The sequence below is a fragment of the Tetrao urogallus genome (genome assembly GCF_951394365.1).
Source record: "Tetrao urogallus genome assembly, chromosome: 18".
Taxonomy (NCBI): domain Eukaryota; kingdom Metazoa; phylum Chordata; class Aves; order Galliformes; family Phasianidae; genus Tetrao; species Tetrao urogallus.
In genome coordinates this window covers 609,166-627,351 of record NC_136831.1, presented here as the reverse complement: position 1 = coordinate 627,351, position 18,186 = coordinate 609,166, and the positions used below count along the sequence as shown (strand labels likewise).

General features: G+C 62.9%; 2 protein-coding genes across 2 annotated transcripts; both read right to left on the bottom strand.

Annotated features, from left to right (window-relative positions):
* Positions 1-209: 209 nt before the first annotated feature.
* Positions 210-7,811, bottom strand: SPATA20 (spermatogenesis associated 20; the record flags this gene model as incomplete). The annotated part of the gene is made up of 16 exons (XM_079544247.1): positions 210-380; positions 2,468-2,548; positions 2,637-2,836; positions 2,909-3,117; positions 3,385-3,553; positions 4,040-4,232; positions 4,338-4,550; positions 4,648-4,722; positions 4,997-5,101; positions 5,180-5,310; positions 5,383-5,578; positions 5,816-5,959; positions 6,061-6,215; positions 6,653-6,717; positions 6,853-6,981; positions 7,780-7,811. 16 exons carry the CDS (start codon positions 7,809-7,811, stop codon positions 210-212), a joined length of 2,268 nt encoding a protein of 755 aa, XP_079400373.1.
* Positions 7,812-8,507: 696 nt separating this feature from the next.
* On the bottom strand, positions 8,508-13,374 carry EPN3 (epsin 3; the record flags this gene model as incomplete). The annotated part of the gene is made up of 9 exons (XM_079544228.1): positions 8,508-8,869; positions 8,944-9,165; positions 9,382-9,492; positions 10,177-10,470; positions 10,679-10,763; positions 10,877-10,984; positions 11,272-11,355; positions 12,434-12,552; positions 12,804-13,374. The coding sequence occupies 9 exons, from the start codon at positions 13,372-13,374 to the stop codon at positions 8,562-8,564; spliced, it is 1,902 nt and encodes a 633-aa protein (XP_079400354.1). The 3' UTR covers positions 8,508-8,561.
* Between the last annotated feature and the right edge of the window lie 4,812 nt (positions 13,375-18,186).

Genomic DNA, 18,186 nt, shown 5'->3' with positions numbered 1-18,186 from the left:
ATCCTGGGTTGCTATAGGAACCTTAAATAGTTCTTGCATCCGACTGCTGTGTTAACACTGGGATTTGTGTTTGCTTTCTCTTCCCTCTGCAAGAAGAGCCAATTGATGAGCACAGGTGCAGGGCGGGCACCAGCAGGGCCACGCAGCCCCCCATGGCACCACGGGGGTTCAGCACCAGCCCCCCATCCCTCCTGGTGGGACACTGGGGCTCAGGCGCGGAGCAGCTCCTGCAGTGCACGAGGTGAGGTGACGGGCAGGGAGCAGGTGAAGTTGCTGCAGACATAAGCAGTGGCTTTGCCCTCCTTCCTCTCCAGGGAAGAAAGGAATGGCAGCTGGCGGTAGAGGAATCCGGCACGGTCTCCATCTGCGAGCATCAGCACCTGCGGAGGAAGGAAGGGGGGCTGGAGCAGCACGGCGTCACCCCCTGCAATGACTGCCCTGCTCCCGCAGCTCCCCCAGGCATGGCACAGCAATGGGCTGGGGGCTCTCAGCAGCACCGGGAGGATAAGGACAGAACCGCTGGGATAATGAGCTTCTTTGGAAAGCAAAACATTTGTTCAAGCCTCAGGCCTTGTGGGCTGACAGGGAAGGCTGGGAGCACACGCAGCCCACCTTGCTCAGCCCCTGCCTGGCCCTCAGCCCGCTCCCCCTGCCCTCCTCCCTCTCTGCCTTTGTCTGGAATTAATTCCAGGAGTGATTAATTACCAATTCATGTCCAATCTGAAATTCATTATTCATTTTTCTCACATGCTCCCTAAGGTCCTCTTGCGGGGCCAGGATAAAGGCGAGCCGGGGAGCTCGCATGCTGCAGCTGAGGAGATAATGGGATCCTCCATAATTACCCTAAAGACCATTAATAGGGCCGGGATCTCAACCAGGATCGTGATCCGGCCCGCCGGCCCCAGGGCGAACACAGGCAGGGAGATGGCAGCGATGGGGGTGGCTGCATCTGGTCACACTGATGCCCTGGGAGCAGCACAGGGAAAGCAGGCGGCGCCCAGCACAGCAGCACCGCGTCCCAGCACAGCGCTCCTCCGTCCGCCAGCCCGTCTCAATCTGCCGGCGCCCTCAATGCTGCTTTATCATTGGCTTCTCATTACAGCGAAGATTTCAATGTGAGGTTTGTAAGGAATTAATTACTGGAGCGACCTAATTAATTGCGTTCCCGCAGCCCGGCCTGGCCTCCAGCGCCCTGCCAGCACCGGGGAGCGGGGGCGATGCTGACGTCTCCTCCAGCCCCGATTCCCAGAGCAGCTGCATCCCTGAGGCTGCGACTGAGGGCTGCAGCACTGGGGCTGCTGCTGGGGTGGGAGGGAGGGAGAGGCCGAGGGATGGGGTAGGAAATGCAGGGGCTGCACCTTGCGCCCTGCACAGCCAGCAGGGGTGGGTGCAGGAGGCACTGAACACAGCCCACGCCAACCTCGGTGTCAGACTCAGGTCTCATCTCCCAGAGCACAGATCTGTACGGGGGGCAGCTGCAGAACACAAACCGGCTGTGGGTACGAGCGTGGCACTGTGTGAGTCCCAGTGCGACGGCCTGGGGATGCCCAGCTCTGCGGCGCTGTCTCGCTGTCACCCTCCATGACACCCTGCTGACGCTGAACAGCGCAGACCTCTGGGCCCGGCCGTGCTGACAGCGGGGAGCAGCAGCTGTCAGCACAATGGGTGCGGGGCTGCGACATCCCATCTGCTGGAGACAGGCTCAGCACCACGTGCTGCAGGAACTGCAGGGCGAGCTCAGGTCCTACAGCTCCCATAGGACGTGCGTGGGGAAGCAGAGATGCGCCCTATGGGACCACACCTGGCAGGGAGCTCCCTGACACGTTCCCGAGCAAGAAGAAAACTCCTACTTGCTGCAAACCCCATCCCACTCGGTGCCCAGCTTGTTCCAGCTCTGCATCCCACAGCACATCTCCTGCCTATGCCCAGCCTCAGCCTCCCAAACAAACACACTGCTGTGCTCCTGGAGCCATCGGCTGTGCCCCCTCCCAGGGCAAACTGGGGCACCCGGAGTGGCTGTGGGGAAGGTAGAGGGGAGCTCCCAGCAGCACGGTGCTTTCCAAGCCTGCAAACTGGGTCACCCACTGTAATCCTTCCAAGGGAGCAAGAGGAATCAAGGCAGAGCAGAGGGGGCTCAGACGCAGCACAGGGAGCGAGGCACTGCAGGGACGGTGTGGGGAGGACTGACTGTTGCATCCCCACGGAGAGGGCTCCTGTCCCTCTGACACCATCACTGACTGCTGCCAGGCACTCACAGAACACAGCCTCCATGGGCAGCTGACACAGAGACAGGCAAGGGAGCTTCTGCTCAGCCTGTCCCAGCTCACTCCAGCTGGGTTACAGAGGGACACTGGTGCCTTGGCCAGGGGATGCTACGGCCACGCAGGGGATACAATGGGATTGCAACAGCTGCAGGGAGTGTGGCTGCAGCCGTGAGGACAGAACAGGGACAGGCTGACTGCTGTACCTTGTTGGGGATGAAGGTGGAGTGCACGCAGCGAAGCATCTCTTTGGTGTCTTCTCCTTGGGGGTCCCCACAGATCACCACCTGTCCAGAGGCAGCACAGATACAGAGGGCTGAAGTTCCGTGTTCCCACTCCTGCACCCAGAAAGGAGGAGGGCACACCAGCTCATACCTGTTTGAGGGTGTGATGGAACATGGCAGTGGCCCGGGCCATCTCTGGCAGGGCCAGTGGGATCTTCTGCAGCCTCTCAGAGAAGGCAGCCAGGATCTGCCCAGCTTTTTCCACCCACTCCATGTGGCCAGAGTACGAGGCTGCTCGGAGCAGGTTTGTGACACTGACGGAGTTGGCAGCGGGCTCTGCTCCATCCTGGTCTGCAGGGGACAAGGTGTCACAACCAGCCCAGTGCCAGCACCACCCCTGACCTGCCCAGGGTCCCCACACACCATCCTTCAGGCGCAGCAGCAATGAGGGGTCACCAGCCTCACTGGAGAAGTACGCAAAGCCTTTGGGGTCCCAGAAGAGCTTGTCTTGTGTGTGCTGGAGCTGCAGGGCCCACTCCAGCCAGCTCTGGTCCAGCGAAGCTTCATAGAGGTCAAAGAGACCCTGGATGATGAAGACGTAATCCTCCAGGAATCCATGAATGGGAGCAGCACTGCAACAGCAGGCGGGGACAGACACCAGTGTCTGCAGCCCAGCAGGGCAGGCTGGGGGAAAACTCTCCGCACTGCTGTCTGTGACCAAGGAGACACCACCTTGCTTGGCTGCCTCCCGAGCTCAGCCCGAGCTCAGCAGTGGCTGTGTCAAAGCACCATATGGGGGTAGTGCAGGTCAGCAGCAGAACAGAAAGGCTCCTACCAGCTCCAAAGACAAGAAATGGAAAGGATTTGGGCTGAGCGACACTTCTTGCACCACCACTCACCTCTGCTCCACCACATCGGCCTCGCCACGGTAGCAGCTCCGCAGCAGCCTGCCGCTGCCTGGCTCCACGAGGTGCCTGCGCACAAAGCCAGCCGCCTGCGCTGCCCGGCTCACGTACTCCTGCTTGGCCAGCACTGCTCCAGCCTGGGCAAAGCCTGAGATCATCAGTCCTGCATGGGCACAGGGAAAGCTCAGGCACAAGGGAATGGCTGGGTGTCACACATTTTCCTCCACAGGATGCTTCACAAGAAGCTTATGCTCCCTGACATTCTAACTGCAGGCCACCATCTCCTCTGCTCTCTTCCAGCCTCCCAGAAAGTCCCTCACTGAACTACCATCCAGAGAAAGGCAGAGCACTGAAACCACAGCAAGATCTCAGCCTTTGCCTGTGGGCACAGGCTGTGAGACTTGGCTCTGCACTGTACTTCCAGCTCAGGCTGCAGGCACGTCCCACAGGGACAGGAACAGCACCCCCTTCTCACCCTGCTGATATGTGGTGAGCACAGACCTCAGCCCCATCCCTCCCAGTCCTGCCAAGCAGGCTGCGCCAGGGAAGAGTTTTGCTGCTCTCTGCTGGCAAGAAATAAATAAAAAAGCCCAACACAGCACTATCTCACACCAGCAGCAGCCGCACAGACGGCTGTGGATCCACGCACCGTTCCACGAGGCCAGCATCTTGGTGTCCAGGTGGGGCCGTGGGCGCTGTGCCCGGGCTGCCTGCAGCCTGTGCCTGCCCTCCTGCAGCACAGCACTCAGCTGCCCCGGCTGCAGCCCAAAGCGCGCGGCTGTCAGCTCCGGGGAGGAACGGACAATGAGGACATTCTTGCCCTGCAGCTCCTTATGGGGATCCTGCAAGGACAGCTCTGCTCTAGGAACATTGCCCGGCCCACACGGCTTGGACCCACGTGCCTCGGGTGCAGCAATGCTCCCGGTGAGGTCTGCACGACCCCTCACCTTCCTGGGGCTCACGTTGCCGTCCTCCTTCACCCCGTAGTGGTGCATGAAGACATCTCCCAGGGTTGTGCCCTCTGCAGCCCCCTCCACCAGGTCAGGGAGCAGAGCCCGGACCTCCTCGGCTGCCCACACACAGAAAGCTCCTTCCTGCTTCTTGCTGGAGGCGGCCGTCGGGTAGGAATCTGCATCCTCTGCACTGTAAAAGCCTCCGGTCTGGGGAGGAAACAGCAGAGATGTCCGGCTGTGGGCACAGCCCTGCAGCACAGCACTGCGTCCCAGGCAGGGTAAGTAAGTGACCTGGGGAACACACCTGGCTGCCCAGGTCCCGCGAGGCGTACAGCAGGATGTCAGCGGCAACGTCGGCAAAGAACTCATCGCCAGAGATCTGCAGGGGAGGTGAGGCAGTGATCACTGCTGTGTTACAAAGGGCAGGGGGGAAAGAGACACAGCAAGAAGTAACGGGACACGGAAAGAGCTACAAGGGGGAGAAGTGCTGGGCAAGGATTTTAAACACGAGGCACATGCAGAGCCTCACGGGCTAATATCACAGACCTGTACGGCACTCCTGCCTGCACAACAAATGCTACGGATGGGGAACAGGGGAGTGCTCTGTGCCCACTGATGGGCAGCCCAAGCCCTGCAGGAGCCCACAGCCACACCTGGAAGGCTCTGCTGTACACAACTGCCAGCTGCCCCTGGTCATACAGCATCTTCTCAAAGTGTGGGACGTGCCAGTGTTGGTCAGTAGAGTAGCGATGGAAGCCCTGTGAGGAAGACACAGGTGTCACCATCGTGCTCCACCTGCACACTGCTGCAGTTTAACCTCAGGGCACTCCTCCTACCTGACCAATGTGATCGTGAATGCCCCCATGTGCCATCATCTTGAGAGTGTGCAGAGACATCTGCAGGGCACGGGCCCCTTCTGGGGTTGTTCTGTGCAGAGCCCAGTAGGTGAAGAGGAAATTCAAATTCACTGAAAGACAGGGACAGGCTGCAGAGTGAGCTCTGTGCACCGGCCAGGCTCAGCCACAGGGACCACACTGACCTGGTGTGGGGAACTTGGGGCTCTGTGAGAAGCCGCCATACTCCTCATCGTAGGAGCCGGAGAGCTGCTGGAAGCAGGTGGTCAGCACCTCCAGGGTCGGGGGGGCTGCCTGCTGTGTGCCAACCCGGGACAGGGAGTGCAGCGCTTCCAGGATCCTCTGGCTGCTCTGCAGCAGGGCCTCCTTGTTCTGCCTCCACTGAGCGGCGGTGAGAAAATCAGTGCTTCCTCTTCTTGCCTTTTTTCTGCCTCCCAACCCAACCTTTGTCTGCATTTCTCAGTGCCCTCCCCCTGCGCAGCGCATCCCCATCCCCACCCCCACTCCATCCCCACCCTCACCCCCATCCCACCCACCCTCCTTCAGCCTCTGCTTCCCGTGGCTGCTCCCCATCAACACCACCCCAATTCTGAGCACCGCCCCCAGCTGCCCGCTTACCTGCTCTGCGATGCGGAGCAGCACAGTCCGGAAGCCCACATGATGAGCGCTGTCCTCAGGGGGGAAATACGTGCCCCCAACAAAGGGCTTGAGGTCCGGAGTCAGCCAGACGCTCATCGGCCACCCCCCGCCGCCACTGGTGGCCTGAAGGGCAGAAGCATCTCACGGGGGGCTCCTCGGGAACACGGAAAGGAACCTCGAGAAAGAAGGGCAGAGCGTGCCCCAGCCCTGCCGCGCTCCCCCACCTGCACGAAGGTCATGTACACTTTGTCCACGTCCGGCCGCTCCTCACGGTCCACCTTGATGCACACGAAGTTCTTGCTCATGATCTCACCGATCTCCTCGTTCTTGAAGGACTCCTCCTCCATCACATGGCACCAGTGGCAGGTGGAGTACCCGACTGAAAGCGAGAGCAGAGCAGCACGCAGGGTGAGGCCACAGAGCCACGGAGCAGCCAGGATGGGCGCACAGGGACACCACACCGCACCGCCCCACCTCCACCCCACTGCCTGACAGCGGAGCCCCAGCCCTCCCACAGCCCCTGCTGTGCCCACCGCTCTCTGGGGCACAGCCTTTCCCAGCCCCACGCCCCGGCACAGCTCTGTGCCATACAGAGTGGAGGAGCAGCACAGAGGCATCCCTCTGGCTCACCTGCTGCTCTGCACTCCTCAGCTCTCCCAGGACAAGGGCGTCGGTGGCCACGATGGCCCCTGAACGCAGCCTGCCTTCCGACAGAGCTGCTACGGCTCTCAGTGGGAAGGAATGAGCGCCGGGCAGCCTCACCCCGCAGCTCATTTACGACTGGGACACATAAAGGTACACCTGGCTGCCAGTTACCTGACAGGAAGATCAGCTTGTTCTCCTGCTTCGCTTTATCAAAGGCCTCCTGACCCCACGGGTACCTGCAGAGGACGAGGAGCAGCCCGTGGGGCACAGCTGCCATCAGGGCCCACTCTGGAGCTGCACATCAGGCAGCAGCCTCCTGGTGCCAGCCCTGCTAGGGGAGGATGAGGAGGAAGGGCTCGGTGTGCTCTCACCAGTCCACAGGGTTGCGGGCGTGCTGCTGCAGATACGGGGACTTCTCGTAGATGAGCCGGTTGGCGGGGCGGGCCGGGCTGCTCCTCCCGGCCGTGGCCATGGCCATGCTGCCCGCTAGGAACACCGGCCTGCAGCACGGATGTGCTCATTAGTTCGTTCATTCACTCGTTAATTCACTTTGTTGCCCACGGGGAGAGCCCGATGTGGGGGGCTGTGTCCCCGGCACGCTGCACAGCCACAGCCCTCGGCGAACCAGTGAAACCCCTCCTGGGCTCTGCCCCAGCATTGGGAGGGGGACAAGGGGATCCTCCTGGTGCTGTGGACAGAGGGAGGGGTGCACAGGTATGGGGGTAGCAGCAAGGGGTGCAGGAAGGGCACGTGGTGGGAACACAGTCACAAAACAGAGGATATAGGAGAGATGCAAAGGGAGTGCAAGGGGAAAATGCAGGGGGGAGGAAGGCGGGAGGATATACAAGCAGGATTTAAGGGGATGCAAGGGAGGACGGAGGATTTACAGGCATGCAGAGGGTACAGAGAGGATTCAGGGGAACGAAGGAGGCACACGGAAAAAAGGGACGACGCAGGAGATAGCAGGAAGGATAAGAGGAGGCGCAGGGAGCTCTTCGGGGCACGCAGAAAGGATGCAGAGGTCTGGGAGGGGGTTCAAGAGAACGCAGAGAATACGGAGAGGGCACGGGGAGGATTCAGGGGATGCGGAAGCGGGGCAGGGAGTATCCAGAGCAGCGCACTGGAAGCGGGCAGCACTCCAGCAAGCAGAAGGGGCGCACGGAGCGGCACGGAGCGGCACGGAGCGGCAGGCAGGGCGCTGCAGGGCGCTGCAGGGCGCGGGGCCGGCAATGCACGCTGTGCCGCAGCGCTCCCCCCGCTCGGCCGCTCCCAGCTCCGTCCCCCGGCTCCCCCCATACCTGCGGGCCCTGCGCAGCGGCACCGCGAACATGGCGGCGGGGGAGGGGCGGAGCCGGGCACCAAACTGCGTTCCTGGGGCCGCCCCCGAGCCGAGCCGAGCCGAGCCCGCCCCGCGCGGGGCGGAGAGAGCGGTAAGAAGGCGGCAAGCGGTGTCCGTTCCGGTACTTTATTGCGGCGGTCAGCTCACGGTTCCCGAATGCCGGGGCGGCCGCGGCGGTTCCGGACGCGGAGTCACCCCGCGTGGAGCAGCGCTGCCGGCTGCACGCGCTGAAGCACGACGCAACGCCCGCCCCCCCGAGCAGCGCTGCCCGCGGTACCGAGCGCTGCTCCCGGTGCTCCCCGTAGGGCGGAGCGCCCGGCCCGGGCTCTGCGCGGGATCCGGGGGCACGGAGCACTGCGAAGGGCTCGCAGCCGGGGCTGACCCGGGCTGGAGAGCGGGGACACGGTGCCCAAGCGGAATAACATCCAGAGCGGGGAGAGCGCGAACCGGCCGAGAGCCGCGGGGAGAGGGCAGCACGTTAAGAGGAACGGGGCGTTTCCAGGGCAGAAGAGCGAAGAGGAGGCACCGTCCGTCCGCCCCGGGGCCTCCCCCCGCCCCGCCGAGCCGTTCCCGGCCGCGCACCGCGGCGCTGCGCGCAGAGCGGACAGTCCCGGAGCCCGCCGACGCTCCGGGCGCGGTTCCTGCGGGCGGCTCGCGCTGCTTGCCGTCCCCGGCGGTGGGAGCGGCGAGGGAACGGCCGGGAAGGAGCGAGAGCCCGCCCGCGGTGCCGGCCCGCAGCCCTCAGAGGAAGGGGTTGAGCCCTCCCTGGGGGGCCGGGGGGCCGCTCAGCGGCAGCAGAGGCTGCGGCAAAGCGCCGGGCAGCTCGGGGAACGGCCCGGCCCCCGCCTGCGGGAAGGCACTGGCAGAGGCGGGCAGGGCGGCGGGGACGCTGCTGAGCGGCAGCGGCAGAGACGCGCTGTAGGTCATGGCGTTGGCGGGCAGGGCGGCGGGCAGGCCGGGCACCGGGGAGCCGGTCCGCATCTGGTTGAGCGTGGGCTTGGGCTGCTCGGCCAGGCTGAAGGGGTTGGTGGGCGACGGCGTGCTGAGACCTGCGGGAAGATACGGGGGGCGTCAGGCGGCCGCCGCGCCCCGATCCCGCCCCGCGGCTCAGCCCGGCACCCACCCGACAGGAAGGGGTTGCGCGTCTTGGCGGCCTGCGGCGGTGCCACCAGCGAGTCCAGGTTGACCAGCGAGGAGGCGGCGGGGCCGAGGAAAGCCTCGGGGGTTTTACAGTCCTTCCGCTCCTTGCAGGATTCTGGCAGCGAGTCGGCCAGGTTCGCGAGGTCAAAGCTCTTGGCCGGGTCCTGCTTGGTGCCGGGGAACAGGTCGCCAAAAGGGTCCAGCTCTGCGGCGGGGGAGAGGGCTGTCAGTGGGCTGCCTGGGCGCCGACCGCAGGCAACCCCGACACCCCCCCGACTGCGGGGTGCACACGGGACAGCCTTTGGCCACACCGCAAGGAGCCATGCACAAATGTGGGAGCAGCTCCAGGCTGGCTGTGGAAGCAGGGACGGGGATGGAGGAACGTCACCCCCTGCCCACGCCGCCCCGTGTCTCCGCTTACCGGCGGGGCTGCTGGACTTCACCGAGGAGGGCGGCTGCGAATGCTCCATATCCGGCTGCTCAGCTGCCTCGGGTTGCTTTGCAAACAGGTCGAAAGCATCCCCCCCTGAAGCTGGGGGGAAGAGGTGAGACTCAAGGAGGGGAGCAAAGGCTGGGAGGCCTGCAGGGCTGCGGTCAGCGCACGCACCAGCCCAGAGACCAGGATGGGCCAGAGCGGGAGCCCGGCCTTGGGTGGAAAACACCCCCAGGCAGCACAGCCAGGAGGAAAAAAGCACGAGGTGATGGTTTGAAGACCAGCGCTTACATCCAGCTCTGGTTATGCTCTTGCCTCTTGGGACCAAAAGTCTGGGCAACTCCCCATGTGTTGTGGGCAGTGGACACAGGACTGCCACAAGGTGGGAGGAAGCAGCCAAGGAGGAAGTGAGAGCAGCACCAAGCTCAGAAACACAGATTTCTCCTATAAACAGCCCCCATCTGCAGCACCGCACCTGCAGACACCAACCGTCCTGTCGCGGGCTGTTTTATGAGGGGCAAAGCCAGTAGGTATCAACAGGGGAACATCACCCCACTGCAAGAGCACTCCTCTGGGAGGGCTTCATTAGCTGCCACGGTAATTACAACAGGCCTGACTAGCTTGCACTAGAACAAAAAGTTCCCTGAAGTCTTCAGCACGCCGAGGAGGTCCTGCAGGATGGCAGAGCTGGCTACAGGAGAAGGGGGGGCACCCGAGCTGTCAGGGACAGCCAGCACAATGCATGGTCCCTAGCAAAACCCCATCACCACCCAAGCTGCTTACCAGGGTTAGGGTTAGGCTCAGCCACAGCAGCCCAGGGGTCAGTGGCTGGCGTAGCGCCGGAGCCCTGGGCCGGTGGGGACGTGGCTGTCCAAGGGTCTGCAGGGGTGAAGCCAGACGAGGCGGCCACCTTCCCCCATGGATCAGCAGAGGCAGGGGGGAAATCCCAGGGCCCAGCAGCTGTTTGCTGGGATGTAGTGCCTGCCTGGGGCATGGGCTCCCCACTGCTGGATAGCACTGGCACCCAGGGGTCTGCTGTGCCAGTCCAGGCTGCTGGCTCTGCTTTGGGTTTCATATCTGAAAAGGGAAAACAAAGATAAGAGAATGCCGCGTATCAGGGATGCACTCGGACTGTGGATTCCCATCAGCACCACCACCCAGATGTACAAAGGACAGGGCAGGGGAGGGAGGAGAAGCCAAAGGTCATTGTGGAACATTTGGAATTGCACAGGGACAGAGGAGGGGAGAGGAGTGTGCTGCCACCCCAAGCTTCAGCAGCCCCCACCTGGCATATCCCATGGGTCAGCAGACGTGTGGCTGGAAGGAGCTGGTGCTGGCCCGAATATATCTGCCAGCTCCAGGATAGAGGACTGCAAACAGAAAGGGAATAAAGAAGTGAGGGGAGCCCAGGGCTGACCTGAGAGCCCAGCCCAGGGCCACAGCATCACTTAAGAGGCTGCATGTGCGGCCCCTGGTGCTTCACCTGGCTTTTCTTCATCTTATCCTCTTCCTGCTCTTCCTCCCCACCTTGGGCAGTCTCCTCCAAGGCTCTCTGCAGCAGGGAGTTCTCCCCTTGCCATGCCCTCACCTCCTGCGGGAGGGAACAAGGAACGGGGCCATGAGCCCCAGCAGTCCCGCAGCAAGAGCCTTCTCCAGGAGACAGACCCAGCGCAGGAGCTGCCACCGCATCCCCCAAAAGTCCCAGCGTCTGAGCAGAGGGCTCCACCAGGCTGAGCGCCAGGAGAGCGCACAGCGAGCGGCCCCACGGCAGGGAAAGCAAAGCGAGTGCGAGTGCTGCCAGCAGCGGGGCTGCTGCGCGAGGCAGAGAGAAGCCCAAGTGCGAGAGACGGAGCGCCCAGGGCTGCAGGGCACGGGTACCTTCTCATGCTCCTCTTTGCTCAGCGCGAGCGCTAGCTGCAATTGCCTTTCTTCATCTGTACTGGAAATTGGAGGAAGTGGCTTCTGCCAACAGAGGAAATCGGGTGAAATTTCAGCTGGACCTCAGTCTGCCGAGCGGCTCGGTGGTCGCCATCCTCACCGCCAGCACCCTGCGGCCCCTCGCCGCTGAGCCCAGCACTGGGAGCCCCAAAGGGCCCGGGCTCAGGGTCTGCCCCATACAGAAGCTCACAGCCAAGGCAGCTCTTGGGGGGGTTCATCCCCGTGCCACCGTGGCAGCCCTGATGCGGGGTGTCTGTGTGTGTGTGCGCGGCTGTACACGCGTGCAGGAATGTGCACAGCCCAGGTGGTCTCCAACAGGCAGTGCTTTCAAGAGCATGTTCCTACAGCACTCGTCACGGCAGAATGTGGAAGCTATAAATACTGCATTTCCAGGACAGAAATAGGGATACACACATGCTGTTCAGTCTCCACCAGGCAGGGGAAGCGGGCAGTGCTAAGTGCTGTGCCAGAAGTATGTCTCCTAGTCCGGCAGGTCTGAGGACACGGTGCTGTCTGCCCAAGGACACTGCCCACGTGTGGGGACGCCCGCTGGCAACCGCGTCCTTTGTGTGCCTGGCCGTCTCTGTGTGCTCCACACACACCGTGCCAGCCAGCGACAATCTCAGCCGGCGTGCAAATAATCTGTCCCCAAGGAAACGGGGCCGTGGAGCAGATAGGAGAGGGGACGGGCCTGGAGGAGGCACTGCAGTTGAGGCCACAGCTTGTTGGCTGCCCACATCCCTGCACAGCTCCTCCTGCTCAAAAGGAGCAGCCATGGGCAGAGGCAGATCGTCCTCTGCACAAATGGCCTCTGACAAAAGTGACAGAAATGAGTGTCAGGACCAGAAGCCCTCGGTGGAAGTCAGCCAGGTTTGGTGAATGAAGGAGGGCCCCCCCGCCATCCCAGGGTCCAGGAGAAGCGCACGTGCCTGTGTCTCATCCATGGTGCTGCCTCCACGCTGCTGTGACTGGGAGGCGGGCGCAGCGCGAGCAGCCCGATGCAGTTGCGGGTCAGTGCACAGGCGTCGGGCAGCCCCAAGCCACCCCTTCTCCATAATGGCCAAAGCCCTGGGTACAGGGCAGCCCCGCCGCACCGCCCTACCTTCTCAGCCTCCTCCCGACTCATTGCCAGGGCGAGCTGCAGCTGCAGCTCCTCCTCACCCGTTGTCTGGGGACGCGCTTGCTCCAGGTCAGAGGCGAACCGTGGGGATGAGGAAGATGCTAGGAGAGAAAAGAAGAACAGGTGAAGAAGTGGTGCTGGGACTCCGGGGAGATCAGCCACCTGTCAGCCTCCTCCCAACCCCATCCACATCTGCAGCTCCAGAGTGTGGTCTCCCAAAGGGACGTACCCCGCATAAATGCTTACAACCTCAAATGAGCCACGGGTTCAGGGCAGCTGAGCATCGCCTCCCAGAAAGAGGGAGCGCACCCGGCACAGCGTCCTCCCCACCGGCCCCCAGGGCAGGACTCACAGTTGAAGGAGGAGGGTGAGCCCCGCGTCCGGCCATAGTCGTCCCCGTAGGGCGATGCGCGGCGGCCGTAGGTGGACTGATGGCTGCCGCTGCCCATCCCCTCCAGAGCCATGCGCTCCTTCGTCTGCAGCGCGTGCGCCCGCTCCTGCTTCAGCCGCTCCTCGTCCTTCAGCAGCGCCATCACCTGCTTCACCTTCTCCCGGATGTTGATGCCCTGGTCCTTGCCGTCACGATCCACGTACTGGAAGTCCTTCAGCGTCTGGATGGTGTAAAGGTTCTCCCGGCACTGGTGGGTCACCTTCTCGGAGCCGGTTTTGATGAGGTAGTCCAGCAGGGTGAGGGCTTTGTACACGTGCCGCCAGTTCTTGCCACTGTCGTTCAGCCGTCGCCAGATCATCCCCATGACCTCGGCAAAGGCCACCGTGTTGAAGGTGAGGTCCGCGATCTCCGACATCAGGGAGCTGGGGGGTCCCCAGGGGTCATTGGAGGTGGCCTCTCGCACCTTGATCTCCGCCTCTGAATAGTTATGCACGATGTTCTTCACCTGCCGGCGCAGGGCCGAGGTGGTCATCTTTGCGTGGTGCCCAGGACCCGCTGACAGCGGGCGCGCACAGCAGGGATGGAACGGGTGCTCACAGCCTCACCAGTGCCTGCAGTGAGGAATGGAGACAGCTCAGCACCACCCCAGGCACCAGAGCCCCATCCCGTAGCACCTCGGGCACTTCTCAAGGTGGAACTGCCCATTGCCATGGTGTGAGCTGCTCTCACTCACCAGAAGCAGGCGGGATGCCGGATGGGAAAGAATCGTACAGAAAACCAATAGCTAGCAATGCAGAGCTGCCAAGAGATTTGGCTTCAGATTCAGCAACATTTGGATGAGCTTTTACCAGGCGCTTCTGCTGTGAGAAGCACCCACCTGAAAATGGCAGCTCCCTCCTCCAGCCCCTAGCTGCCTCCAGGCCTCAGCCCCACCAGCCCCAGCACACTGCCTGCAGCCCCGCTGTGGCTTCCAGGCTCCCAGTGCCACCAGAATGCACCACACAAAGACCAACCCCAGTGTGACTCCGAATCTGCCCTGACCTACTGGCACCTGCAGCTATTCGGGTCATTTCTCCCAGCAAACATGGATATTTTACTCCTGGGGAGGAACCACGGGGTCACTGAGTCAGAGCGCTATTCTCCAGCAATCAGCAGGTAACGCAAAGCCTTCTCAAAGCCCCAGATTGTGCCTGAGCCTCCCGTGCACCGGGGAGGCTGCTGCTGCAACGTGGTGGCAATGCTCCTGGCAACCCATGCCGGTATCACTATCAGCAGGGCCCCCAAAGGCAGCCTGTCCTGCAGGCTGTCACCGTGCAGCCCTGCCATGCCAGTACCAGGAGCTGCCCCATCCCTTCCTGCCTGTAAGTGCCCGTCCTTCATGGGCCACGCAGGGAGGTTGCAAAACCACACGGCTGCACTGCGCCTGTTCCTCATGACCCCATTACAGCTCCGTTCCCTGACCCCTCAGCCGCCAGCTGGGAAAGCGCCGCGATCCCCATCTGATCCCTGGGATCAGCAAAGCCGGCAGGCAGGGGCTGCTGTCACCGGGTGGAGCCCCGCACGCTCCCGCACCAGAACTCACCGGCAGTTCTGCGATAAGCCGGCGGGCCCGGGCCTATCTCGGCAGCACAGCGCACAGACAGCAGCGACCGGCAGCCGACAGCCGCCTCGGCTCCCAGCACCTCCCCGCACCGCAGCCCCGGCACGCGGCTCTCCCGGCTGCCGACACCGCGGAGCCGACGGGCAGAGCCCGCGAGCCTCGCAGCCGGTCCGGCACCTCCGGCACCGCAGCTCGGCCGTCCCCGTGAGTCACGCAGCCGGCTCTGCCGCTCGCGGCCGGCTGAAGTTTCTCACCCGACACTTCCCTGTCCCGATTCCCCTCCGCAGTGCTGCCGGCGCCGCGGCCTTTGGATCCGTCTCGCCTGGCACGGGAATGCTTTGGGATGAGGGCGGCGGTGCGGCAAAGTCCTCCAGGACTCTGACCCGCACCGTGCCTGCTGCCAGCACTCGGGGACAGATAAAGCCGCGCCGCCGGCCCAGCGAAGCCCGGTGCTGCGGAGCAGGACGTCCCTCCTGCCGCCAACAGCTCCCAGAGCCGGGCACGGCCCCAGCGCAGCGATACGGGACCGGGCTGGGAAGCCGGTCCAGGTGGACCTGCGCGGCCTTCCTGGGAATGCTGCGTGCGGAGAGATGGAGAAGGGGCTGGGATGGGGGGAGGAGCGCGGCCCGGGCTGAAGCGCTGCAGAGAAGAGAAGGTTTTGTCCGGCACAGCGTTCCCCAGAATATAAAGGCGGTGAAATAGAAGCTGTGCGGGAGATAAGGCGGCAGCCGTATGGAATTACTGCAGTGACCTTGAGCTCGGGGCTGCCCGGTGGGAGAAGGGCGGCGGGACGGGTCCTCATCGCTGCGTCCCGGTACGGGGACCGCGGAGGTGAAGCGGAGGTGGGGGAACGCGGCCGGGAGCGCGCAGGAAAGGGGAAAGAGGGAACCGAGGGGAGGACGGGGAAAAGGCAGAGCGGGAAGCGAGCCGGGGAGGCCGGGGAACATGGCAGGGAGGAAGGGAAGGCTCGCTTCATCTTTAATCAGGTGCGGGGCTGGGAGGAGCGGCGCACGAAATGGAGGGAGCGGCGAGGAGCGGCCCGGCCCCGAGCACCGGAACCCTTCGGGGACCGCAGCCGCCCCGGTGCCGGCGGGACTCGGGCAGCCGCGGGCCCTGCCCGGAGCAGCGGCACCGCACCGCCGGCCCTCCGCAACCCGCGGCGCTCCCGCGTCCAGAACCTTCCTCCGTCCGTCCGCCCTCCCTCCTCCCGCTTACCTACGCGGAGCGCGGCCCCGCCGATCCGCCGCCGATCCCCCGGTGCCGGTGGAAGCGCTGGAGGCGGCCGTTGCCCGCCCGCCGTCCGCCGCGCTCCGCCGACCCGCCGGGCTGGCTGGGCAGGTCCGGCCGCGCGCCTTAACCCCTTCGGGGCCGCCCGAGCCCCGGCACGGCCCCCCCGGCCCCGGGCAGCCGCGCTCAGCCCCCCCGGTGCGCTGCGGGCCGCGGGGATGCGGCGCCGAGCCCCAACCCGCCGCATGCGGGAGGCGGGGATGCTGGAATGCTCCGTCACTGCCCCCCATGGCAGACAGCCAGGCGCTGCTCGCTGCAAGCTTTTTTTTTTTTTTTTTTTTTTTTTTTTTTTGCTTTTTTTTTTTTCCTCCCATTATTTTTAGACAGAAAGCAGCCATCAGCCATCAGCCATCAGCCATCCCCGCGCTCGGATGTGCTCTGAACGATGCTGCCCGTCCTCCCCCCACCCCGCCCAGCAATGCAGCTCCCTCGCTGGTACCCGAGGCTGCCGCGGCGATCCGAGTTCATTGCAATGTCTGCCCGGGTCTAAATTTGGAGCAGATTCTTCCCCTGCCCCGAGCAGCTCCCGCAGCCCGGCTGGGGGCAGAGGAGGCATCGGATGACATTATAAAATAAGTCTCTCGATCATTTTGGTGCCACCCCCGCTCCCCCGGCCTCTGCCTTCCATTTTAATCAGCGACAGGCTTTCTAACATTATGGATATATATAATCTTTTTAATAGCGCTGGCATTTTCCATAATAGAAAGCTTTCCTGGGTGCTGAGGCATTCTGGAGGTCTGCCTTCCTCGCGCCGCACAGCCGAGATGCAGCTCTGGGCTGAGGCCGCTGCTTTGGGTCACGCAGGGAGGAAAGCAGAGCCACGCACCGCACATCTGGCAGCTGAACCTCCCACGGGGTTTGGCCGCACGAGCTGAACGCACACCGAGCATCACAGCCCTGCCAGCACCCAAACCCTCCTCCAGGTCAGCCCGGCCAAGTCAGTCCCAGCAGACAGGCCCAGCTTGCAGCCCTCCAGGCGCTGTGCCGGCACAGGGTTTGCTGGGTGGGCTGCAGCCCGGCTGTAGGCAGCGGTGAGCCCTGGGCAGGCGGGCTGCTCTGCAGCTGCAGCCTCTGGGTTTCCCAGAACCCTTTCCCAGTCCCTCTCACAGTTACGGCGTCTCCTGGCCCCACACGTGCGTGGTTTTCGGTTGGCAGCTCACAGGGCAGGAAGGTCGCTCACCTCAGCGAGGCAGCAAACAGTAGCAATGATTAACAGACACAAACAGTGTGGGCTGAGCCCGGTGTTGGGCCTGGCACTGCAGGGGACTGCCCCCCCTTTCTGTCCAAAGGCAGACAGGAGGCTCAGCAGGCTGTAAACAGGGGTACGTGTTTCTAAGAGTGCCCTTTGGAAACCAGCTCTGATTTCACCCCGTATCCAGGCACAGAACTTGCACAAAGCAGTGCAAAAGGCAAGAAGGGAGCTGCTGCATGCTGCCCTCTGCCCGGCCCTCCCCTGCCCCGCTGTGTGTCGGCTCTGGGAAAGTCCTGGTGCGGCCGCAGGAGCACCAGCACCACTCATTGCATGTCTGTTCTTCTCCTTTGCAGAAATGTCAGGGCAGCAGCCCTGTGCCACCTGGCTTCTCCCGTGGAAGGGAAAGAGAGAACGGCACGTGATGTTCTGCCCTGCTATGGGATCCAAAGGAAACTCCCCTCTGTTTATTGACAAGCTTTGCGGTGAGCAGAGGTGGAGGTGAGCCTGGTTTCTCCAGGCTGGACTGGAGCTGCAGGTCCTTGGGATGGGCTTTCCCATCTTTTGGGGTGAGACCACCCAACACAAGCACTGTGAGGCGACCACGCCATCCTGTTACGTGCAGTCTCTCTCCTGCCTTGAGAACAGATGGCTGGAGCTGTGTGAGCTGGGCACACTTGCAGGCTGATAAGGATCTCCAGGAAGGCAGGAGCTATTGTCAGAGCCTGTGCGACACACCCCAACTTCGGGCCTTTTCCCCCTCTCATTCTCAAACTGTTGCTGAAATCCTCACTGCAGTAATGCTGAGCACAGACATTCCCTCTGTGGTTCAGTGCCCACTAAGCCAGAAGGGGTTCCTCCTTTCCACAGAAGCCAAAGTGCTTCTGCCCCTGTAAGGTCTCAGAACACGAAGGGCTGCACGCAGCAGCCAGGCTGCATTCAACACAGCGCTGCCAGGAACAGAGGGGAAGAACAGCAGATCCCCCCGAGATGCGAGTTACAAGGAGAAACAAAAAGCAAACACCTCAGCACAGGGAAGAGTTCTGCACTACGTGAGGCTCTGAGACACATGGCAGCATGGTTCTCCAAGTAAACCAGCAGGTGCCCGAGGCACACAAGCCTGGAGTAACCGCACAGCGATGTGCAGAATCTGGAACAGTCATGCTTAGCATGGATACGCATCTGCTGTCTAAGAACCTCAAAGGTATCATGAACCTAAATTAATGATCTGCTCTGATGTCATTTCTTCACGGAGCCAAAGCCTCCCT